This window comes from Geospiza fortis, unplaced genomic scaffold, assembly GCF_000277835.1.
Source record: "Geospiza fortis unplaced genomic scaffold, GeoFor_1.0 scaffold97, whole genome shotgun sequence".
NCBI classification, from domain to species: domain Eukaryota; kingdom Metazoa; phylum Chordata; class Aves; order Passeriformes; family Thraupidae; genus Geospiza; species Geospiza fortis.
Window position 1 is genome coordinate 3,449,476 of NW_005054343.1, and position 24,516 is coordinate 3,473,991.

The 24,516-nt window shown below is 51.4% G+C and overlaps 1 protein-coding gene across 1 annotated transcript in view; it reads left to right on the forward strand.

Moving 5' to 3' along the window:
- Positions 1-10,582: 10,582 nt before the first annotated feature.
- PLEKHG4 (pleckstrin homology and RhoGEF domain containing G4) overlaps positions 10,583-24,516 on the forward strand; it is an 81,580-nt gene continuing 67,646 nt past the window's right edge. Inside the window, exons 1-2 of the mRNA XM_031058426.1 lie at positions 10,583-10,762; positions 24,361-24,516. The exon at positions 24,361-24,516 is cut by the window's right edge and continues 4 nt beyond it. Of these exons, the coding sequence (XP_030914286.1) occupies positions 10,760-10,762; positions 24,361-24,516 (159 nt within the window). The 5' untranslated portion in view covers positions 10,583-10,759. The remainder of the gene's footprint in view (positions 10,763-24,360) is intronic.

A 24,516-nucleotide genomic window follows, 5' to 3' on the forward strand; every position in this document is an offset into this window, starting at 1 on the left:
TCACCTCATCTTCTCCTGGCATCTGTGGCCACATATCCAGGCTGTCCTGAAGGTAAATGAAATGCGTTGGTGGGTCAGCTGGAGAGGGAGGGAGAGAGGGAGGGTGCTGAGGACACTTTGGGGAGGTGATGACCAGCCCAGTTGGTCTGGTCTACATCAGACCACAGGTCATCCTGAGCTTGTGGGCAGCCCAGGAAGAAGGGCCGGGAAAGGCCACAGGGTACTGGTAGTGACCAAACTCTGCAGCAGATGTGCTGTGTCTGTGCTTTCCTCTGTCACAGAAATGCAGGGCAATCCCTGCCTGCACACAGGCTTTGCCTCCTGAGGCCCAGCTACGCCCACGCTGTTGGAGAGCCGTTTAAAACCTTGGCTGGGGGAAAGTTGGCTTCTGGCTGTGCAGCCACCTGAGGCCTCACCATGTGTGGCTGCCTGGCAGTTTAGGGTCTCTGAGGCTCTCACAGACAGCTGGATGAGCTGTGGGCTCAGAGGCCTAAGAGCCTCCCTGTAGGCATGGTTGATGTTGGGACTATGGAGTATCACTTGTGCAGGTATCACCCCCTCCAGATTTCTCCTGGACATTTGGGTCCTTCCTGCTCTCTCAGAAATCCCAGTCTCCCAAGGACCAGGATGTTCTCTTCTCTACCACACAGGTGATGTAGATACACCTATTTTCAGTAGACATCCCTACCCTCTTCTATTTATGGAGAAAGCTGGCAAAAGCTTCAGAAAGGTACCCAGAAAGACAGAGACAGAAATAAAAAAGAAACAACCGTGAAGCTTTCCTACGTGTATGGGACTGGCTGATGGGAGCTGGCCAGTGAAGGAGCACCAGCCACCTGGGCTGGGATGGAAGGGCTGTGGAGCAAACAGGTGGGACAGGTTGCTGCTGGGGAGTTAATCCATGATCCCTGCTAGGTTCACTCCGATCTTTGCTTTATTCTGCTAGTGAACAGATAGAGCTGTTAATTTTTTTTTCCTTAGTAAAAATAGCTTTAAAGGCAAACAGGAAATTACAGACTGAGGAGTGCAACGAAGAGGGGAAAAAATCAGGCAGCTACCTCGCTGTGCTTGGATTTGTCTATAAATACAGCTCCACGCAGGGTGTCGCTTGCCCAAAGGCAACCGAACCACCCCCAAGCTGGTGGGGATCGGGGGACGGGGGTGCAGGGGAGCATCTTCCCTCGGCCAGGGTGCCGCACTGAGAGGCCGGCGCTGGCTCAGTGTGGTGCTCGGTCCGCGGAGCTCGGAGCTCGGTGCGCGGAGCTCGGTGCTCTCTACGCGGCCCTTGGTACACGGAGCTCGGCACGCGGGCGGGTGCGGCTCAGCGCGGCTCAAAGGCCCCGGGGATTCCGTGACGGGGCAGTCTTAAGGGAGAAGACAACATACGTGTGGTAGTTTCAGGCCTCCCGTTGTGTGCCAGCCCCAGCTCCCTCCCGCTCTTCTGATGGCGTGTGTGATGTCCAGGTTCAATCACGCCCTCCTTCTCAGACACCTTTATCTCACCCGGCAGCAAACGCAGGCAGGGGCTGCAAAATATGACCCAAACCCAAAGCCTTCTTTGACTGTGAGGGTGGTGACACACTGGAATATGTTGCCTAGGGAGGTTGGAGTTGTCCCAGCCCTGGAAGTGTTTAAAGCCAGGTCGGATAAAGCCTTGAGCAGTCTGGTCTAGTGGGAGGTGTCCCTGCTCATGGCAAGAGGCCTTGGGACAGAATGATCTTTAAGGTCCATTCCAAATTCTTAACATTTCCTTTATGAGTCTAAAAAGGAAAAAAAGCAGCAAAGAACACACACTTGGACCTGAGTGTTTCTGTGTTGGGGAGGAAGCTCTTGGCCCAGTTGTCCCTCCTCCCGCCAAGCTCCTCCAAAGGCTCACGGCCCCAGTCTGACAGTCCTGTTTGAACCCCAGAGGGGTCTCAGCCTCCTCGAACCTTCCTGGGGCTGCTCTGTAGCTGATCTTACCCTGTCTCGATTTGGGAGCAGAGAGGAGGAGGAAGAGAGCAGCAACATGATGGAAGAAGGGCAAGTGAGAGGGAGAGAGGAGAGATTGCTGACAGGAGGCAGGAGCCCTCCGCCCTGCCCCTCTGAAGGGGAAGCTGCTCCTCTCCTTCAGGAGGCACATTGTTATTGCTGCTGATGGCACCGAATCAGGTTTCCTGCCGGTGCTCTCCAGCCCTGGTGCCAGGGAGGGGAGGTGCCCACCCCAGCTGGAACCAGCTCACAGCATGTCAGTCTTGTGCTGGTTCCTTTGCCTCCAGCACACTGGGAACAAAGGGTCCCTGGTACAGCAGCCATGATCCACATCACGCCACCTCCTCACTGTGCCCTGTGTCCCACCTGCTCTGTGTTCCAGCCTGGCATCCTTCCTGTAGGCATTCCCTGAGGTTCACTCTGCTAATTGCCAGCTGTGGATGTTCCATGGCAGACTGCTCCTATCCCTGCCAAACCAGCCCTTCCCAGTGGCATATAAGGAACCTTATCAGTGCTCTGGATCTGCAGTCAGCAGAACTGGCTCTAGACTCCCCTGGGGAGAAGACCCTGACCCCAGACTGCTCTTTGCCCACTGCAGAGTGATTTGAACATCAGCCTGAAGCCTTGCAGAGCTGCTGGAGGACTGAGATCTTTCCCCTTTGCTGCCAGCTGGGCAAGGCTAGAGGGGGACAAAGCAGATCTCTTCTGTATCTGGGGAAACTGTCAGACCTGAGGTTGTCATTCCCCTGTTGGAAATACCAGCTGGATTAAGGGTACTTTGAGAAGCATCTGGAGGACTCACAGTGGGACTGCTTGAATTCAGTGGGCAACACAACCCAGCTGTGACAGGCGCCATGACAGCTGGTCCCAGGGAACGCCCATGCAGCTCTATAAGGCACTGACTGGACCTGGAGCTGCATCTTGGGGCTATTGCTCTGCCCCAGGGAGTGCTGAGCTAACTCAGCTGCTTGCCTGCCTGCTCTGGAGAAGCAAACTGTAGGCAGGTGAGAGCTTTCCTTCTCTCTGGAGACATTCTGCCATGGGAGAATGGTTTGCAAGATCTGTCGGGATCTGCTGGGTAGAAGCTCTGCAAATGCTGGCTGTAAGTGTGGGGTTTGGGAGGGTTGGAGGGGCTGGATGGGAGCTTGGCAGAGTGTGCATCCAGGGGAATAGCAGTTCTGGGGATCAAAGCTCCTGGGTCAGAGTCCCTGACCCAGGTAGGACCTGGGAGTGGTCCTGGCTCTGCAAACTGTGGAGCCAGTGGTTGGAGAGGGGGTCCTTGCTTCCCTGGTTAGAGCTGCCAGCCCTGCCTCCTGGCAGGGCATAGTTGGATTTAGGTTGGCTTTGGGAAGAGAAGGGATGGGTCTCCAGATCAGAAGTGTGTCCTAGCCCTTGTCTGGTAATGGTTGGTGCTCGGTGGCATCCTCCAAGGGATGTACCCATCCAAGGTATATCCAAGGGATGTACCCACTTCTCTTGGTGTGGGCTGGGCAGGTGTCTCATGGGTGCTGGCTGCCCAGGCATGAGCTGGGCACAGAGCAGGGACACAAATGAGGGGCTGCTGGTGGTGTGGAGCCGTGGTGGGAGGTGTCTGTCTGTCACCACAACACTTACTCTGCCAAGGAGACCTGGAAAGGGGAGCAAGCCCTGGCAGCTGGGACTGAGGATGGAATTTAGTGTGCACCCCTGTGTCCCACGAGTCCCTTGTCTGCAGGACAGGGGCCGGGGCAGGAAGGGTGTGGGTGCCCGCTGGCACGTCTGGCTCAGAGGGAGCATGCTGTCTCAGAGTACAGTAAACATGTGCTGTGGGGCTAAATGGCATGCAGCATCACAGCCAGGAGGGAAGGTAAACAGATGACTCTTCTGTGCCATTAAATACATGGGATCTGGAGAGAGATGGGTCGCTTTCAGGCTGCTCTTCAGAAAAAGCTGACCTATTCTTCTGTTCAGAGACTGTGGTGAGTTTTGAAGCAGCAGTCCTGAAACCACAGCTGGATTTCTAAGCCAAGAGCACTTTGTTCTCAGGAAAGGCAGGCAATGCCTAAACTCTCAGGAGACAGAAAAGTAGCTCCTCTTAAACTATTTAAGCTCTCTCGACTCCACATTCACAGAGGTGTGTCCCTGCCTGGCTCTGTGTCCTACAGGCTCTTGTGGGGGTTGGGATATTTTCTCCAGTACAGTCACATCTTGCCAACCAGACACCTGCCTCGAACTCAAAGCACCAGAATGCTGAGACCCAGGAGGGGAGTCCAGTGCAGTGGGGAAACACCCTCAGGGTGTGGGTGCACTGGGGTGTCTGATTGGGCAGGAGGCCAGGTTTCCATCCAAGCCCTCCTCCTACTTGTGCTGGCTGTGTTCATGACTGCAAGGAGAAGTCTCTGGAGACTGCTGTGGCAGCATTGACCCAAGAGTGGTGTGCAGCATGGCACTTCACAAGGCCTGGGGGCACCTCTGTGTGTCCCCTCCCTGGCCCAAAGTTAAAGGAGCCCAAAGCTGCTCAGACTGAGAGGGGTGTCTTGGAGGAGTGCAGAAGCAGGACTTTGTCCTGGGGACTCTGGCAGTGACGGATGCCAGCTGAGCCAAAACCCTGGGTGCTTGGGGATGCCCAGAGCTGGTCTAACCAGCAAGTACTCTGCATGTATTGAGTCCAGCTGGCTTGTCTGGGAAGACACTGTGTGTCATCAAGGTGTGCCTTCGAATCTGGGCAGAGGCTGTAAGGCTGATATGGCCCTGCTTGCACATTCTCTCTCTGGCACTGCACACTTTGAGCTTTGACTTAGAATCATAGAATGGTTTGGTTGGTAAGGGACCTCAGAGTTCCAACCCCTCTGCCACAGGCAGGGAAGGCTCCCCCTGCTCAAAGCCCTGTCCAGCTGTGCCTTGAACACTTCTAGGGGTGGGGCATCCACAGCTTTTCTGAGCAACCTGAGCCAGTGCCACACTGTCCTTTGAGTAAAGAATTTCTTCCTAACGCCTAATCTAAATTTCTCCTTTTTTTAGCTTAAAGCCCTTGTCCTATCACTCTCCGCCTGCATAAAAACTTCTCTTTTTTTTGTAAGCCTACTTTAAGTACTGGAAGGGGCTCTAAGATCTTGCCAAAGCCTTCTCTGCTGCAGGCTGAACAGTTCTCTCTCAGACTGTCCACACAGAAGAGGTGCTCCAGCCCTTGGATCATCTTTGTGGCCTCCTCTGGACCTGCTCTGACAGGTCCATGTCATTCCTGTGCTGAGGACCCCAGACCTGGATGCAGCACTCCAAGGCAGGTCTCATGAGGGCAGAGGGGGAGAATCACCTCTCTCAATATGTGCTTCAGCCAGCCTGATGTCTGAATTAAAAAAAAAAAAAACAACACATTTTATTGCTCTCCCTTCTTTCCCTTGTGGCACACATGGGTATTTGAGCCCCCCAGGTGGGACCTTCCTGATTTCTGTCCCTACAAAATACCTCCTGTAAGACCTCCTGATGGTTAACTGCAGGCCATGGCTGCACGTGGCACTGAACAACATCTTGAATTGTAGCTGGAGACCTGGTAATTGAGTTGCTTCTGTCCCTTCAGATGGGGAGCGTGACCAGCTGTTGTTATGTAGTCTCTCCTTCAGTCCTTCTGGGAAATCACACCATGATTATATTTCTGGCTTAAGAAATATTTTCCCTAATCAGACTGGGCCTCACAAAGAGGTTGCCACTTAGTGGTAATTACTTGCTTTAGAAGCTGAATGTCTCCTGAGGATTGCAAATAGCAGATTATCAAATTAATTAGTTAAACCAAGATGTGCTTTTGTGAAGCCAAGACCTGCTTTACTTGTGATCTGAAATAAAGGTTTAAATGTTATTAAACTGTACACAACCTGTTCTTGTCTCCCTAATGGGGGGAGAGAGCTAGTTCTTTCCTGAAGTGTAGTTGGTACAAAGGGCTGCTTGTACCTCTGCTTGCTGCATCATTTGTTGCCTTTCTTTCACAAACCCTATTTTGAGCAACATCTATCCCTGTTTTTAAGGCTTGTTCTGGGTGGGGTTTAATGCTTCTTCTTGGAGGCTTCCTCTGATTTTGTGGCAGCACAACTGCCAGGTTGAAGGGATATAGGATTGGAGCTGGACTTCAATGATCCTTGTGGATCCCTTCCAAGTTAGAATGTTCTATGAGGCTTCATCGTGGATAGCTTGGTGGGATGGTAACATACCTTTCCTTTCAGGGTACAGCTTAATCCATGGGATATCTGCATTGCCATGTCTGTGGGCATGGCAGCTGGTGGAGAACCCCAGTCTGGTGATGAGATGCCTGGAAGTAGATTCAGAGACATCCACTTACCAGTGGGTTAGCAGGAGCCATATACCCTGGAGTAGTGCTCTACCACAGCCCATTCCCAGGATCTCCATTCCCTCAGAAGTCTGTGTGGCCACAGGAGGTTCCCAGTGCTGTGCTGAGGACTGCACCAGTGACCACTCTAAGCTAACATGGAGCTCATGGGGGTATTTTCCTAAGAGCTCTTGGCCACAGTAATGTAATCATCCTGCTAACATCCATATTGCACAACTTCCCCTGGGTCAGGAGATGTCCTTATCTGGCATCTAAAACATCTGTCTTGTGTTGTTTCCAGCACAGCTGAATTCTATTCATAAAAGAATTGAGCATTTCCTGATTTGCACAACCGAAAATAAGCAGAACTGCTAAGTGTTGACCCAAAGGCAGAGGTCCTTTCCCTGCCTCCTACCTCTGTCTGTGCTCTCTCCCAGCTCTAGGTTGTGGTACTGCTGTAGGCCCTTGAGAAATACTGCAACTCCAGAAACCAGATCCAGGAAAGGAAAAAGGAAGAAAAAAGAAAGAGATGAGAGTCTGAAATTGGAACCTCTGAAATTTTCAGAAAAGTTGTACTGATCCCTCTTCTAGTACCTTTTCTTTCAAATCTGGGGAGGCCCCACAGACTTCAATGTCAAACTCCTAATGTCAGTGTTTGCTGCCTTTTGCTGTAATTCACCTCTAGGACAGGCTGTGCTTAGCAATGGTCAGCTGCTGCTCAAGGTGGGTACCTTTGGAGTAAAATTGCCCCTCAGTCCATGCAAAGGAGCTGGGTCTGCTGGATGTGAAGCTGGGGCACTCAGATCCCTGCCAGCATGGATGACAGCAGCCTTTTGCAGTGACTGCAGCAATTAAAGCAGCCCCGAGGAAGGCGCGAGGAGCTGCTCCTGCGAGGAGACAGAGTGAGGCTGTGCTGGGAACAAGCGTGGCATTGTTGGCAGCCTCAGTCAAGAGGGGCTTTTTAACACCCACTGAAGTGCTGGCTACAGCTGTCTCCCATGTGCTTGTGCGGGAAATGGAGCTACAATGCAGAAGAGGGAAAGGCCACTTTGCAATTAGAAAAAAAAAGGAAACTATATTAGGAACCAGCCATGAGTAAACAGAGTGAGATGTTCCCCTTAGCACTGAGCCATGGCAGAGGAAATCACGTCACTGCCTTGACTGGGGTGGGGTGAGCTGCACTCAGGTTCTCCAGCCTGGAAATCTGTATGGGGGAAGGTGCTCCTGAGCTTTAAGTGCAGTGTAGGAAAGGGAGGAGGTGTGAGATGGGGCTCTAAGCTGCTCTTGTGTTTGGCAGCCTCTATAAATGGCACCTGCCGACTTCCCTGCATCCTTCTGAGTGGTGTTGACTTGAGAACTTGTGGAGAGCTTTCTTTTGTCATGGGAAATGGGGTAGGAACAAGGCTCTGAGTACCTCTATGGTGCCTTACTCCTCTGTTTATGGAGTTGCTGCAAGCTCCTATACCACTTTTCTCTTTCTATGAGAAAAGTATCACTTTTCTCTTTCTGGCCATCAGAGAGCTGAAATTAGGTGGCTTGACAGTATCTTCAGAACTAAATTCAGAGTGACAACCTTGTGCTCCCAGGCCTGTGCAAGCCACCTGAAGGAGACAGGAAAGCCAAAAGCTGCTCACCCTGCATCTGCTGCCAAGGGTCTGAGTGTAGGAGACCTGACCAGTTCAGTAACAGCATGGGAGCAGGTTCTCTGCTCCATCCCCTTCATCCCCATGGGCTGTGGGGACGTCCCATGGCTCTGCATTGCCCTTTGTGCTACCTGGGGAGCACATATCTCTGTTTCAAAGCTGAGGTGGCTCCTGGCTTGTAGTAGCCTCCCTGAAGAAGCAGGAGCTTTGGCCTGCAACTGGAATAGCCCTGAAGTTCCCAGGGTTGTTACCCAGGCTGCTGATTACCAGACTTTTTTGAGACTCCAGGTCTCTATTTGGAGACTTTTTCCTCTGCAGACCCCAGGGTAATTGCAGTGACCTGTTTGCTGGATAAAAATAGTTGTGTGCAAGGCTGGTGCAATCACACATGGTATAATTTTTGGAGTTGTCCGGTGCAGAACAATGAATAGCATCTGATCCTTGTGGGTCCCTCCCAGCTCAGGATTTCTCTATGATTCTGCAATTTGTGCTGCCCTGGGCAGCCATGGCCTCTTGAAAGGAAACATACATGTAATGCTGCAGCTGTAGAAACAGTACATAAAACTGTTTCTACAGTTTTCCATAAAACACCTGGCTGTGAGAGGCATGTTGGATCTCTTCTACCTCCTTTTATTCTGTGATGGGGATATGCTTCCAACAGAAATAGCCTGGTACTCCTGATAGCACAGGGCTTGTCATGTGCATGCTGCAGAGACATCACTCCTGGTGCTCCCTCCTCTCTGGGAGTGGGCCAGTCCCTAGGGAGACTCCCAGCAAGCACCTGCAGGAGGATATTGCAAAGGTCAGCCAAATGTAGCCAGGCTCATTGCGTGGGAGAGGTGCTGGAGGAACAGATGAAGGACAAAGCTACTCTGCAAATGTAGCCTTGTACAGATCCTGAAAGCTGTGGTCAGAGGCTCTGCTGGGGAGGCATGCCAGGCTCCTCATCCTCTTGTTAGGAACATGAGGGGGAAAGAGGCTCTCTCTTGCATGCACAGACAAGATCTAAGATCTCAAATTAGTTGTTGCAGATGACAACTAGGTTGTGCCTGTGCTGGGTTGTTAATATTCGAGGTGGCAGGGATGCTCTCCTTCACCCAGTTTGGCATTAGCAACTGCTGTCACCTGACATGGACACTGCCTACAGATGCAGTGCTGCTGTGGGGGGAAGGTGACAGGCTGTTCCATGGGGGAGCCTCTGAAAGCCCAAGCTTTTTGAGAGCCAAATGCTGAATAGTGAGGCAGCTGCTGAGCTCTGGTCACTGTCAGTGTCACAGCCCCTTTTAGCAGGACATCTCTTTGGCTTAAGGAAATGCAGCAGCACACCAGGCAGCTGGTGGATTGAATGGCTGGCTTTGGTTGGCTGCTCAAACTCCCTGTTGCTGGTTGGGTCTGGAAACATGCAATGAGGCCATCATATGCAAAGGGGTTTTAGGGCAAACTGTCAGTCCTCCCTGGGAGAGGAGTATCTGAAGGTGGTCTTAAGTTGCTGGCCCTGTGGAGCAGGGTTTGGGAAGGCTGTGGGACTCTGCCCCTTGAGCCAAGGCAGCAGTGGCATTGGCAGCAGTTGCTCCATCTGCAGCAGGCAAGGACCCTGTGCTGTTCTGCTTGTCCATGCAGGAGGAGATGTCTTCCCTTCTGCTGGGGGCTCTCACATCCTGCCTGAGTCACCCTGTCTCCTGGGGATGGGTTAGTTTGTGTGACCTCTCCGTAAGTGGGGACAACCAAGTTCCAGCACTGTGAACTCCTTGATGGAGGGTCAGTCCCAACCGAGGCTGCTGGGACCATGCCCTGCTCAGGCTGGGGAGGCAGTTTCTGGTCCCAGGCCCTGCATCTCGTGCCCAGGTTTTGCCTGTGTGTCACTTCCCGCCCTGCTTCCCGTTACACAAAGCCTTTGTGTGTCAGCAGATCCTGGGATGCCCCGCGGCACCTGCCTCTCTCCTCTCTCTCTGCCTCTGTGGCTCTGCCTTTTCCCGTTGTCACTTCTGGAGGCTGCTGCCTGCCTGTTTGGTGACCTTCCCCACTGCTCGGGCAGTATTTTGGCCCCTGGCCATCTTAAACAATTAATGGAGGGGTGGAGAAACTTGCCGTGTTAAATTACTTACTCCTTTGGGAGGGGGTGAGGTCTCTACATCTCTTGCCTGATCCCAATGCAGTTTGTTGCTGTTGCCTGAAGCGGTCACTGCTCTCTGTTTTCCTTCTAGAAGTTAGAAAAACAATATTTCAGAGCACTCTCCCTGTATTTCTCGGCATTTTACTTAACCTGCGGCGGCGCCTCAGGATCTCGAGGAGTGGCGAAACTTCCCTGGACTTGGAGAAAAACAAGCCGAGAGGAGGCAAGGGGGGAGGACGTTGCTGGAAACCTCTTTGGGAAGCTGGAGACCTTCTCGGGATGCCTGCCTTACTCTCCTCCAGCAGCTATTCAGATCTCCCCGGGCCAAGGCAGCTCCCTGCCACGGCGTGTCTGCATTAAGCGGGTCCGAGGGGCGCGGAGAGCCGCGGTGCCGTGAGGAGCAGCCCGGGAGCGCCTCTGGCTCTGCCCGTGTCCCTAAGGTCCCGCAGGGCTGGGGGATGCGGCACCTTGCCCTCGCTATGCCCCTGTGCCGTCCAGCGCTGGAGTTGGCTGTCAGAGAAACCTTGGAGGTCCCCTGCTCAGCCCCGGTAGTGTCATGAGTTAGATTAGTTGGAGCTGTGCTGGGGGCGGTGAGGGCTTGGATTACAGTCCAGAACTCAAAGTGCTTCGGTGGTTCACGTCGGAGGGGAGAGGAGACGCCCCGTCGCACACATGGAGGAAAAAGAGAAAAAACGCTGTCTTTGGAAGTGAGGGGGAAGAAAGGAGGCCGGGAACATGGTAAGGAAATTTCTGCGGAGGGCTCTTGCCCTGGGCACTGTGCGGGACGAAGCTGCTATCGGGACAGCCCGCCTGGAGCCAGCGCACGGCGCTAATGCCGGGAGTGGGAAACAGCTCTTGTGGCATTTCCCGTTACTCGAGTGGCACACGGCACTCCTGGTGCCAGCCCGGGGCGGTGGCTGCAGGGACACAAACTCTTTGTTGGCACTGACCCCTGCGAGGTGCCTGTCGGGCACTGCGCTGGAGCGAGAAGCGGGGATGGGTCAGTTCGGGCAGAGTCTTGTCTTTTGTGCTGCCTGGATGCTGGGCTCTCCTCCTGCCCTCACTCTGCCAATGCTGCTCTGTGGCTCCGGGCATTGCCCTCTTGCAGAGCCTTTTCTCCTGCCCAGAGAGCCCCTGGAGCTGGGCAGGGGTGTTCCTTTTGGGTGTCAAGTTGTGCACGTGGGGATCTTTGTTTGGAGAGGGGAAAGGATGGTGAGCCCCGTGGGCAGCAGAGCACCCAGACCCAGACTCCTTGGGAGTGGCTGCAGGGCTGTCCCCTGCCCAGTCACACCGGCACTGCCCTGCAAACGGAGGTGCCCAGCCCTGGGCTGTCAGTGGCTGGAGGGATTGCTGGCCCTGTGGTGACATCCCACTGAGCACCAGTCCAGCCTCTGATCGTTTGATCCTATGCTCAGGCTGAGATCCATGTGCCCAGCAACCCCAAATCTCCTGCTATGTTAGGGGCTGCTTCCCCACAGCAGAGGGAACAAAATCCATGTGGAGGACAAGCAGCTTGCACTGCTGCTGTGCCTGGCAGTGACTTGCCCTTTAAAATTTCAGCTTCTGAGCCTGCAGAAACTTGGCTTTCATTGAGGGATGAGTTGAATTCTGACTTCTGCAAGTTGAGCTAAGTTTATAGACCCATATCTTTTCCCTTTACCACCCTTCAGCTCCTCTGCAGAGAATCCTGTGGTGCTCTTTGCCCTCACATGCCTGTCAGAGCCATGGTGTGCTCTCCTCTGCTATTCTTCTGGAGGGATCTCACTTCTACTTCTCCATCCCAGTCAGAAGACCTCCTTCCCTCACCCCATGCCCAGTGTGTTCTTGGCAATTTTTGGTCTTTGCAGGTTATATTGTGAAGCTGAAATTAAAGGAGAGCACTGCTTGGGGCTGTGCAAGGTTGGGGACATCCCTTGCAGTCTCATGGGCTGCATTTTGCCACATGGGCTGGAACAGTGCTTGTGAAATTCTGCCCTTGGAGGTTGGAGGCAGAGACTGCTCTGCCCCTTCAAGCTGGAGGTGTCTTTCTGATTCCCAAGTGCTTCAGCTCCCCTCCCTGATGTTGTTTTAATGTGTGATGCAAAAGCTGTCTGCAGCAGGGGCCTTTGTGAGGAGCAGTGCCATGACCAGTTTGGGTGGTTGGCCATTCAAGGACTGTGTATCACTGCTGAGGAGGGATCCTGTGCCTCTCAGGGGCTGAGTGCAGCTGGAAGGAACAGGAACCAGAGGCCAAGCTGCACCAGACCCAGCACTGAGTGCTGGCCACATTGTGGACACCTCTGGTCCATGGCAGGTATCTGTTCTCAGTGTTGTGGTAGACCAATCTACATTTTGGGAGGTGCATTTCTGTGAGCAACCAAGTTGTGACTGTAGCTCCAAGCTGCTCTGATTGAGTTTTTTGTGTCCTGGTAAATCAAACAAACCCTGCAGGCAGAAGATTTGGATCTCAGTGAATGTGTGTCAGTCTGCTGGCCTGTAGGAGACCTTCCATGGCCTCCAGCAGCCTGCAGGACTCTTGGAGACTTGGCTCCTGATGGAGGTCTGGCAAGGCACCACTGCTGGCTGCCCTGCTCTGTGAGGCAGGTGATTCATTTTCATGGGGTTTCAGTGTTAGAGCTGATGTTGTGTATGGGTACATAAGGTTGTAGCAGCTGGGAGATGCCCAAAGCACCAAATGGGTGAGACAGCTTGGGCCAAAGTAGCCCACTTCCACTAGAAGTGACTTCTGGAGCTGTGCAACCCCATGGTGAGAGCAGTGCAGGAGTCTGGCTGGGCTCTGTCTACCTTGCTCACCCATCATGCCTTTTGTGACTTGGGAGCTGTCTTCATTCCCTGGTATTCCCAGGATTCACCATTCCTGGTGCTTCCTCAGAGAAGTTCTGGTGGCACCTCTATGCTGGTAGGAGAGAGGATGGGTTTCAGCAGAAAATAGGATCTTTCTTTCTCCAGTTATGTCTTCTCCCAGGGTGGGAAGGAAATGAGTCTGGGAATCACAAAGAACTTTAAGCATTGGGGATCTTCTTTCTTTATTTCTGTGCCAAAACCATGAGCAAGATGTTGGAACTCAGACAAAGTCCAGAGACATAATCCTGAGCACATGGAAGCAGTTTGAAAGCACCTCCTCTGGGGTAACAAGGTTGACAACTTGCATTTTCCCCAGCTTATTTTCAAAAGCTCTGGGCAGGTGAACATGTAACAATAAAAATAATGGCTGAATGAAGGTGACAGCCCAGCTGCATCCAGGTATTTTCCCTGTAGAAATTGCCAAATGTATTCTAGTACCACATGGGAATGGAAGACAGCAGATGCTTACAGTGAGACAATCCAAGGAGGACTCTCTGCTGAGTGTCAGCACTGTTTTTCTGAAATCCTGCATCCTGTAGCACAGCCCCTTCTGGCAGTGCTGCTGGCCAGCTGCCCCCATGGGCAGTTGGCTCTGAAGGAATACCTTGCTATAGCAGAAGAGATCATAATATGAGAGCCTTGTCAGCATCTCCTGGCTGGTCACTTCAGACAAGATAGCCAGCATGTCTACTCTAAATTCTAGAGCACAGGCACAGTGCTCAGCTCACAGAGCTTCATTTTCTAGTTGCATCTCAAATGTAACCCTGTCTGCAACCAATCTATGTAAAATTTTTACCATCCTACAGGCTGTGCACAGCCTTAACCTGAGCATTGGTGCTGAGTGTGGGTGGAAGTCACATCACAGGGGCGACAGGCTCCTTTTGCACTGAAATATTGAAAAAATCCCTGTTGAAACAATCAAGGTGTCCTACAGAAACTATAAACTGTAGGCACTTGCACCAGAGCACTTTTTGTTCCTGTTCTTGGCTGTTTATGCATGATGGAACCCCCTGTTCCAGTCCTGCAGAGCTCAGTGTCACCAAGGTCTAAGAAAGTGAGTAGTAGCACTGGAAGCAGATGTGTTGCTGACTGAAGAGCAGTAAAAAGCAAGGAGAGCTTGCCAGGGTAAAGCTGCCCACTTCTGGCCATGGGATGCTCTGTGTTTTTTGCACCACCCATAGTACCTGTTTGCAGCTCAGAGAAGTGAGTAGACATGCCCTCGTTGATTCTGAAGTTTGGCCGTGCTTATACCTCTCTGCCACACCAAGTGCCTCACCTCTGTTGGCTGGCTTAGTCTTTCATTAAAATATTAACAAAAAATGGGGCCTTTCTTGTGGTAAGTGCTGGTTTCATATGTATCCTATTTTTTGCATCACTGGACACGAAGCTGAAACTTCCAAGATCAAAGCAGAACAGAATGAATCTGAAAATCTTTCTGTCTGCTCAGATTTGCCATCCTGCCATCAGTCTGGGAAGCCCAGGATGAACCTTTGCCTCAGCTGGTGTAAGCAGCCATTGATTAGAATGGAATCAAATGGCTCAGCTGAAGAGAAGACTTGCATGTGCTCCTCCTGAACACTGGTGGATGGCGTAAAGGGAGTCTCCATGGGGCCTTATGATCCCCTGCAATGGGGCACACTGATGGTGGTTTGCATGCTGCAGAGGAGGAAAGCTGCTGGAGTTCTGATGACCTTAGCTAGGTGTCCACCTTGAGCTTTGCAGCCCGTGTTAGGTGTGGCAGAGGCTTCCTGAGCAGGTTCCTTCGGGAGGATACCTTCCCTGAGGCTGCCTGTCAAGTCTCAGTGCCTCCCAACAAAACCCCAGCATTGCTGAGCCTCCAACATGGCTAAAAGATGTGGGTTATTTGCTGTCTGTTGTCATCTTGCTGAATACATTTACCTTTTGAACAAGGTCCCTCTCATATGCTCAGGAGGCTGGTATGCAGGCCCGTTAATGGATCAAGAGGAAAAATGCCTGTGGATGTATTCTCCTTTGTGTTTGGGCTTATAACCACCCACGTTTTGGCATACATCCCTTCTGTGCACAAAGATCTTTTAGAAATTGCTAGTTAAATCTCCACCCTCCTTTGATATGTATGGAAATAATGGGACACGTGAGACTGTTTTCTGTTTGGAAAAAAAAATCTATAAAGGGAGTAGCTTTAAAAGCCTGTGTTCACCCCTTTCTAACTCAGGAGTTTAATGAAAGAAATGCCCTGAATTTATGACTGATTTACTTAGCTTTCTGGGAGGCATGCATTTAGTGCTGTATCTAAATACAGGGGAAATGTTTTCATCTGAATCTGTCCCAGGTTTGCTGCTTAGGGGCAGGAGGAGAGCTTGAGCACACGTGTCTCTTCCCCAGTGACCTTAGAGAGTCTTAGAACAAATCTTGGTCCCCCTGACCAGGAACACTTCTCCCTTCCTCAGCACAGACTGGTGCTTCTTGGGGCCATGGACGAGCTGGCATAACCATGGACATCTCTGAGCTGCCTTCTCTGTCCTCTGGCTCATCCTTCCTCATGGCCTCTTCCTAAGAGGCATCTGATGACTGCTGCTGGGTGCTTTCTCCTATCAATGGTGTCCAGAGATGTGCTCCTCCAAGGTCTACACTTACTGTGTTCTCATGTGCTCAGCCATCCCCTCCTGGAAGTGCAGCTCTGCTTCAGAGCAGTTTCTGTCCCCCTCTGACATAGCAGGACTCATATTTCATGAGCACATGGTAACACAGTGTGTTTAAGGCCAAAAGGAACTATGGCTCATCTGTTATGGGATATTGGGACTGTAGAGTGTCACCTAGCTTCCATATGGAGTCTGGGAGCTCTTTAACTAAAAGAGGATAATTTTTCTGTGGCATCCACCCTCAGTTATGGAGGTTGCAAGACATGGAGAATCCACCAGTCCCCATGGGAGTCTGTCCAGCAGCTCATGCACCTTGCAAAAGGAAGGGGTGAGATCTGAACGTGAGTCCAGAATGTGTGCAACGCTGGCACAGAACTAATACTCTAAGTACTGACCCCATGAAGATCGTTTTTGGCATTCATCAGCTGGCCTGATGAAGGATTATCATTTTCTTTCTGAGCACAGGCGGCTGCCCATCTGTTGTAAGATGCCCCCAGATGGGTGTCTGAACACAAGGGGTTGGCTATGGCCTAATGCCTCTGACTAAAAGGTGTTAAAATGAGCTGACCTGTTTGGTGAAGAATTTACTTAGGGTATTTTATAGCTGGCTGGTATAAAGAAATCTTCCATCTGCCTGGAGTGCCCTGTTAGTACCCGTTAGGCAGAAATAAGAAGGGGCACAACATGCTGCTGCTTGGGTTGGTTTGCCAGATGGATGCCAATGCCTAGAGCAAATCCTATCACTAATAATGGGGTGCATGAGCTCAAGCAATTTCTTTTGTTCCATAGCAGAGAAAAAGGTTTTTAGTGCATTTGTAGACTGAGCCCTATAAAGAATGGGAGTTGGCTGCAATGTCTCAGGACTTGTATAGAAGTAGCCTGTGAAATTCTTGGCTCTCACTGTGATATCTAACAGGATTTAGCAAGCCTTGTCTGGGCCTGTTGTAGAACATGACACTTGGAATGTGGAGGTCCCTGGCTGGACTGTGGCATACAGTGCCATGGCCAGAGTGTTGGTGCCCAAGGCAGGGCAGCCTGTGCAGGTTGGCAGCAGGAGGGAAGAGGAGAGCTCCAGGTGGTCTCGAGGAGGTGGAAAGGTGCACATGGCTAACAATGGGCAGTGAAACCATGGCTGCCAGCACTCATGCTCTTCCAACATGAGTCTGTTGTTGGGCAGGTTGTTCTAAAAGTACCCAAAGCTTTGCAACACACAGAGTACAACTTGTTTAATTAATTGCATTGTTAGAGCTATGCCAGTGATATTTAAAAAAAAAATCTGTGCTTAGACAGTTATTTCAGATTAAGGACTTAATCCCTTGATTAAACTAAACCAAAATAAGCTGGTGTCCAGCTGTAGGATGGTGTTTTATACACAGCTCTTCTCATCCACTTGCAGGCCCTTGTTTCAGTTGGAAGATGTCTGTTTAAGGACAGGGCTTTGATCTGTTCACTCAGCTGCCCTTTAAACACCTATATCATCTCCTTGATCTATTTCTGATAGAAAGTAACTGGTCTTTGAGACCAGGGCTCATTTGTTGCTATGGAAAAAAGACCTAGCTCCTGCTCAGTACATTGAGAACTCGTTAGGGAGCAAGACGTGTCCCTGTGAGGAAATGCTTCATTTCCCAGTTCTTCCCCACTCTGACTAAAAGACAACTTTCTTGGATTGTGGATCACCCCCACTTTGGCCTTTTTAATCTTCAGCAGTTGTCAGCAGCTCTTCTGATGTGTTGGATGTTGCACAGCCAAAGGAGAAAGTTACAATCTCTTCTCCAGAAAAGCTGGAGTACAAAAAGCTGAAGGGTAGGGAGAAGTGAGGTGAATTAGGGGGAAGGTGCTGTATTGAACCCAAGTAAACAGGGGTCTTGGGCTGGGGAGCAAGCTCAGGTGACCAGTCATGTTGCCATATGATAATGGCTGTGTTAGGCCACCTGCAGTGTGGTGCAGAGCCAGGGATGTACCTGAACCAGGCTGCCTCTGCTGCCTGCTATTCCCTGCCTTTTGCTCCAGCACAAGGACAGCATTGGTGTAGTTCTGCACTCCAAAGCTCGAAGCTCACAGGAGGTCATGCTTCACTTTCAAAGGAATCTGGGGTGTCTCCCCTTGAGTGAAAACAAACCAAGCCCGAGCTTGGAGAGATCACCCAGCTTTGGGCCTGCCTTTCCCCAGCCGCACACGCCCACACCTACAGCATGCGCAGAACAGGGACCTCGGAGCTGAAAAGCAAATACATCATTTTCCCCTTTGTTTAATTAAATGAGAGATCATGAGTTAATCGCTTCCAAGCGCTTGTTTTCCTGCAGTGCCTGGAATGATAATCCTGTGTGCTGCCCAGTAGGAGCTGCTTTGGCTGCCGCAGCCGCGTCAACACCGAGTAGGGCTGGGAGAACAGAGGGAGGCATCTGGAAATGATTCTCTGAGCTCTGTCTGCAGAGCACCACTCCCTGCAAAGCTGTAGGAGCTGGTTTATCCACAGGCTATGGAGCAGTCCTGCCTGCTTCAGTGTAGGGGAGCTGAGCCAGGCTACAACCATGCCCTCTGCAAGGGATGCCATGGTGGCATGCAGAAAGCAGCTTGCTTTTGGAGATACAGCCCTTCAGCAAAGCTGGCCTGGGTGAGACTGCAAACACTTGCCTCCCAAGTGGAATTGGGTGCTGTGCTTTTCTCCCTGAAAAGCCTAAAACAATAGCCCAAAGAGCAGGTAGAGCTGTTCCTGGTTATCTCACAGGAAGGTGGTGTAATTACAGGAGTTGGAATGCCTACCTCTATAGCTGCACCTCTTAATAATACATTATTTTATCCAGAGGAAGGCAGGGTGCCGAAGGCAGGCGCCCTCTTCTCAGCCTCCCCCTGAGCCTCCGAGCGAGCAGCAGAGGGGGGAGCTGGCACTTGCTCTGGGAAGATTTTTCTCTCTTGAACTCATTGCCGCTGTGATTAGAACAGCTCAGGAAATGGGGCTGGGAGGGTTCTCCTCTGCAGCAATGAGTGGGAAATCTCAAATTTTGTCAGAAAAACAAGCCTTCTTTTTAGCCAGAGACCTTTCTGAACACAGAAATGTCTCCTTTATTTAAAGGGAAAGCAGTCTGTCTTTCGGCTTTGTGTCAGAAAGTGGAAAGGCTTCATGGAAAGCCCAGAGGTCTGTTTTTACTGGAAATGAGGTTTCTCACGTCAGCTGAGATCTGAGCAGCCCCAGCCAAGTGGTGCAGCACAGCAGCCTTTGCTGGCGGAGGGACCAGCTAACCCAGCCCTGCTCAGCCCCTGCTGTGAGCTCCTTTTCCCCCAGTCCCAAAGCTGGCTGGGAGCCATGGGCAGGCACTGTGCTGTGCTGCTTGGAGCTCTGCCTCTCCCCAATTTTGCTATTATTTCTACTTTCCAGTCTGGGGTGTGGGAGGGGTTGGGTCACTTCTCCCCCTCACCTTTGCACACTCTGGTCTCTCCTGCCCTGCCTTTGCACTGTGTCTTGGCACCTGGGCAAGAGGGGACAAAGTGGGTGCGTGCAGGACGTGGCCACACTCCGGGCAGCTGGCAGAAGAAGGACAAAGTTGTGGGAGCTCTGGCAAGGTCTCCCTGCTGAGCGGGAGCCCAGAGGCTCCGTGACTCAGAGCTGGGTGTACCACGGGCACCGCTCACTGTGCTCACAGCCTGCCGGGCTCTGCTCCACTGCCCAGCCATGCTCCTTGCTCTGCCAAGCCATGGCAAGCTCTGGATTTAACTGGGGCACTTTGGCACATGTAGTTTCACTCTCTGGCAGCTCAAATGGGAGTGTAGGTTTGTGAAAGCAGAGCTGTAGGTTCTTTGACTAAATTCCTGTTGAGGGATGAATCCTCAGCGTGTTACATGGGCCAGTCCAGCCTGCTGGAAAGGAGCGTTGTCTGCCATAAGTCATGGGTTAGTCAAACCCATGTTAGTCTGGTCTCACCAAAACAATCTTTTTTAGTAGTCTGCAGACAGCATCTGGGCTGTCATCAGGGAAAGATTTGTGCCTCTTCATGTTCGCCTTGACCAAGACTCAGTACTTTGTAGGCAAAATGAACAAAGTGCTTTGGTGAGTTGTAGGGAAAATGCTGCCAAGGCTTTGCTGTCCCAGGTGGGTCCAGAAGCATTGCAGGCCTCCCCTGCACTGATTTACATTGTCCTGAGCCGCTTGGGTTGCTGTCTCTTGCTTGAAGAGCACTGATATTCTGATGCTGTGTGAAGTGTGTGTGTAGCCCTGGGGATGACCTCTCTGCTCCCCAGGCAGGCTGATGTTTTGTTCTCCAAACCTGGAGGAGGTTCTCCAGGGTTGAGACTTAATTGGTGAGCAGTAGGTCCCAAAGAGGAAGAAGTTCAGTTCTGAGTAGGAAAGAAATGTAGAATGACAGGAGTTCCCAGTGGCTGGAGCTGCTAAATTGCTCTCCTTATGCCCACAAACATAGGCAGAAAATTTACTCAGGGCACCTAGAAAAGTCTGAGAAGCTCCTGGTTACTCCAGAAGCCTAATGACAGGCTCCTCTTCTAACCTGCAGTGTCTGCTTGCACCAGGAGAAGCAGATCCATCCCCTAAGCAAGCTTGCAACAGCTGCTGGGCTCCTGTTCTGCCCAGGCACTCGTAGCTTCATTTCTGATTGACTCCTGGTTCTTGCTGCAGTTTGTGATGGAGTGGGGCTCTAAGGGCTGGGCAGCAGAGCTTTGCCACAACAGTCTTTATTGTTCTACTTGTCACAGCATCCGTGGCTCCTGTGATATGCAGGGGAAAGAGCGCAGCCCACCCACGGCTCAGACCGAAGCCCTCTGCCAGTTGTGAACTCCTCTAGGTTCTCACTGCTCCCCTGGCCTCCTGGGGGGGACCATGCTGGGTTGTTCCTGTCACATGGCTCAGCCCATGGAGCCCAGCCCAGCCCATCCCATCCCTGTGTGGTGCTTTCCTCCTCTGTCCCTGTGCTCCAGCCCCTGCAGCTGGCTCTCAGCTGAGCAGCAGTGAAAGCCAGTTTGGCCGGACATGACCTTAACCTGGGCTTTATTTAGCGCCTTGATTTATAGAGGAGTTATTTTAAAAGCATGTTTCTCTTTTGGGAGGTGTGGTGGAGTGGTGGCAGTGAGCTGGAGTTTATAGGTCCTCCCGTGCTATTGACAAAGAACCATTTGAATCCCAAGACTCCTTTTGCTTGCAGAGATGCTCTCTGGCTTGCTTGGAAAGTGCTCCTGTTGGTGTTTGTGCCCAGTGGCTGAAAGGAGCACATGTCCAGGACCTTTCTTGTGAGAGGGATGTGGCAACAGTATTGGAATCAGGGAAGCTTGAAATGTGCAGTCCCTAAAGGAGGCTGGTTTTTTTCAGCAGGCTTCTGTGCCAGGCTCTGCCAGCTCTTGGAGACCACTATGGGCTGGTTGTAGTGGAAATGTGCTGGGGTAGGAGTGCCCCTCCATGGATTCTTTTAGGTTTAGCTTGTTCTCCTTCTCTCCAGGTTCTGTTCACTTATCCTGGGTCACAAAAGTTTGTCCTTGTGCCTGCTGGGGGTTACATTGCCTGTTTGAGATAAAGCATGGGACCTCTGGAACAAGTTACCCAGAGATTGTGGAGTCTCCTTCTCTGGAGATATTCAAAAGCTGTCTGGAGTAACATGCTCTAGGAGACCCTGCAGGGGTCTAGGGGGGCTCCTAGTATGATCTAGGGCACTCTGGAGCAGGGAACTTGGATAGATGACCTCCAAGATCCCTTCATTACTCAGTCTATGATTCCATGATGTAGGTGAGATGGGCTCTAGATTTCAGGTTTATCGGCCTCAGGACCACAGGGCACTATGCCTTTCTCTGGTTTGTATGAGTTCCCTGTGCCTGCAAACCACATCTCCTCCACGTGCATGGCAGCTGGCCCTGGCAGCAGGCTGGATGTGTGAGGCTGCCCATCTGTGCTCTGGCAGCACCATGAGGCCTCCTGTAGTCCTGGCTGAGGTGCTTTCCTCCAGCCCCTCTGCAGACTGAGAAGTTAATTAGTGCAAATAAGCAGCCCCATCCCTAGGATTGTGAGCTGGGTTAATGAGTCCCCTACTGAAGGAGAGTCTGTTGCTGTTGGAGGTTCCAAGCTCTGCCATGTTCTACCCTCTGTATTTTCAAGGTGGTTTCTGAGGCAGTGCCATGTTTCACTCTCCTTCCAGGCAGGAGCTGTCCCTGGGTGACCATCCTGGGTGGGAGCACTGAGGAGCAGTGTCACCTCCACATTCCTCTGAGCACATGGAGACTGCTGTGCTCTGTAGCCTCTTTCTGTACCTTGTTCTGTAGCCTCCCAAGGATGTTGGTGCTACAATTCAATGCAGCACAGTGGGATGTGGGAATCTACTTCTTGTCTGGGGCTTTTCCTGCAGAATTAGCAGAGATTGATACAAACATCTCTTTCTACCAAAAGGTAGTGGTTGAAACCTTCTCTCTATCCCTTAGAAATCTACACAGCTATCATGGCTTTGTGGTATAATCTAGCCAGAGGGAGAGAAAGCCTCTGTGCTCGGGAGTGCAGTTAGCACTGCACTCTGCAATGGCTACAGGCTATGGTTATTTTGTATTTTACTAAAGAAAGGATACGGTACAACCTGGTTTATTTTAACCATATAAAGGATTTTTGATTTGGTGCCAATGTTAATAATTGTTTTGTGAAGTCTAAGGCAGGAGGAATGGTGTGAGAACCTTAGAGCAATGCACTGACTCATGTGCAAATATTTTGACTTCTTTGTTTTATTTGCAACAGTGATCTTAACAAATTTATTTTGGGGAGGGATTGATATCTGAAAGAATTTTGCTCAAGCAGAAGAAGGTGCAGAACAAACCCCAGCTGGTTTTGATTGATGTTTTGAATTTGTGGGCTGTGGAGGGTCAGAGGGAGATTGTTGTCAAATGCTGCCAGCAGCAATGTTACTGTGATAGTGCCCAAGAAGGTGACTGGTGGGGTGGGAGAGCACCTCTGTGAAGGCCAGTTTTATCTGACAAGGTCACAGACACTTGCTGGGGCTGATTGGTATCAACAGAGGTTATTATTTTTCTGAGTGAAAAGTAAATTGTTTAAAACAGCCTTCTCCTCCTATTTAGAATTGGGGTTAAATGCTCATCCCCTAGAATTCAGCACTTGGGAGTGTGCACATAGGGCTCTTGCTTTTGGAATTCTGGTTTAAGAACACTGGATTAAGTATTCCAACTCAGGATAATCTATGATTCTATGTGTATGAAAAATAGCTCCTCAACCTCTGTTTATCTAGTTGCATTGGCCTTGAGTATTGCAGGAGGAAGTTGGTCTCTCAGAAAAGGTGTGGGCACTTTAGGAGCCTGCTGCCATCCATCTAGCCTTGCTTTCGCTGACATCAGGAGAAAGAGCAGAAAAGGTAAGGAAGCAGTACTGTCCCACAGGCAGTGTGTGGTTTGCCTGTCACTGTAGTTCTGCCGGCTCGTTGCAGGCAGGGATTGTGGAGGCATCACCTGGGTGTCCTCACCTCTCCTGTGCAGTCCCACAGGCTGTCCTACGAGGTGGCTTTGCATCAGAGCAGGGAGTTTATGTTGTGCTTAAACACCCAACCCTCTAAAGGTGGAACCTGGAGATCAGTAAGCTGCGAGAGATGGGAAGGCTTGTGTGAGGAGCATCATCTCCCCTGGGCTGCAGGTCAGTTCAGGCTTGCTCTGAGACTGTTGAACTTTCTCAGGCTGGTGGAGGCATCTTCAGAGATGTGCTGCAATGGATGGAAGCAGTGAAACCACTTGTTTCCTCCTGATCCCCTTGTTCTACTGTTCCCCGGTTGTGGCGTAAGCAGTTGTGGCACTGCTTTGTTTAACTTTCTCTCCCAGTCTTGCTGTGGGACTGAAATGTATTTTCAGGCATGTTCGTGTAGTTGTTCCTGTTCTACAGGAGGCTGTAGAGCTTCTGCGTAAGCAGCTGAAGTGCTTTTCTTGTCTCTAGTGAAAGGAGGTGGATTTGGATCAGATGAGGATCTGGCCAGACACCTGAGTAAACTTTCATTTGGTTTTGGAGCAAAACTTACTCCCAGTGGCTGTACGCTAGCCCAAGGGATCCCCTCTAAAATAGAAAAGAGAGGAGCGATCCTGATCCTCTCTCCAGATATGTACAGCTTTATATTTTTTTTAATTGTTACTTTTTGGCAAGCTCTCTTGATTTACACCCATGCAATAACTCAGAATTTGGCCTCCAGCACTGGGCTCTGGCTGGCAGGTTCTCCCAAATATAGGTGGATGCAGGCAAGCCATTGCCTCTGATCCCCCTGAACAGGCATCCTAGGTATCAATAGGTGTGCTCAGGGACCACAGGCAGCCCTGCTCACACACATTGTGTGAATCCTCGTGTGAGGCATCTCACACTGCAGAAATCTCCTGGCTCCTGCAGTAGAGCCTTTCATGAGAGGCAAACAGCTTTGAATAACGAGAAGTCGCTCTGGAGAATGGCTTTCCACAGAACCAAACAGCTCTGGCACCTTATCCTGTGCTGAGATTCCAGAGCACAGGAGCCTGAGGAGCTTCAGCCCACTGCAGGTGCCCTTAGCCCACCAAGGAGTGTGCCCAACCCATGGACAGGGCTGGTGATGCCCACCCCATGGCTGTGTCTCTCGCACGCGCTCACGTGCTGCGGTGTGGTCTAACAGCCGCCCCACCCCGCGCAGGCAGCACAAGGACTTGCTGCGTAAGCAAAAGCTGGCAATCCTGTGTGCAGCGCTCTGCGAGCACTCCACTCCTGGTTTGGGAGAGCTTTTCTGTGTTTACCTGCAATTGCTAGTGCCAAAAGAAGCCAGAAAGGACAGCACTTGGCTCCTCTGATCTTCGTTCCTCCTGCGTTTGGCGATGGCCGCGCTCCTGGGCGTTGGGCGGATCGTGCCCCGGTCCCACTAACGCTTTCTCTCTCGGCAGGACTCGGAGTCACTGGACGGCTGCATTCAGAGCACGTTATCAGCACTCTACCCTCCATTCGAGGCTACCGCAGCCACTGTTCTGTGCCAAGTTTTTGATGTGGTGGAGAAGACGTACCGTGGGGATGGACTGCACTACCTCATAGACTTCCTGATT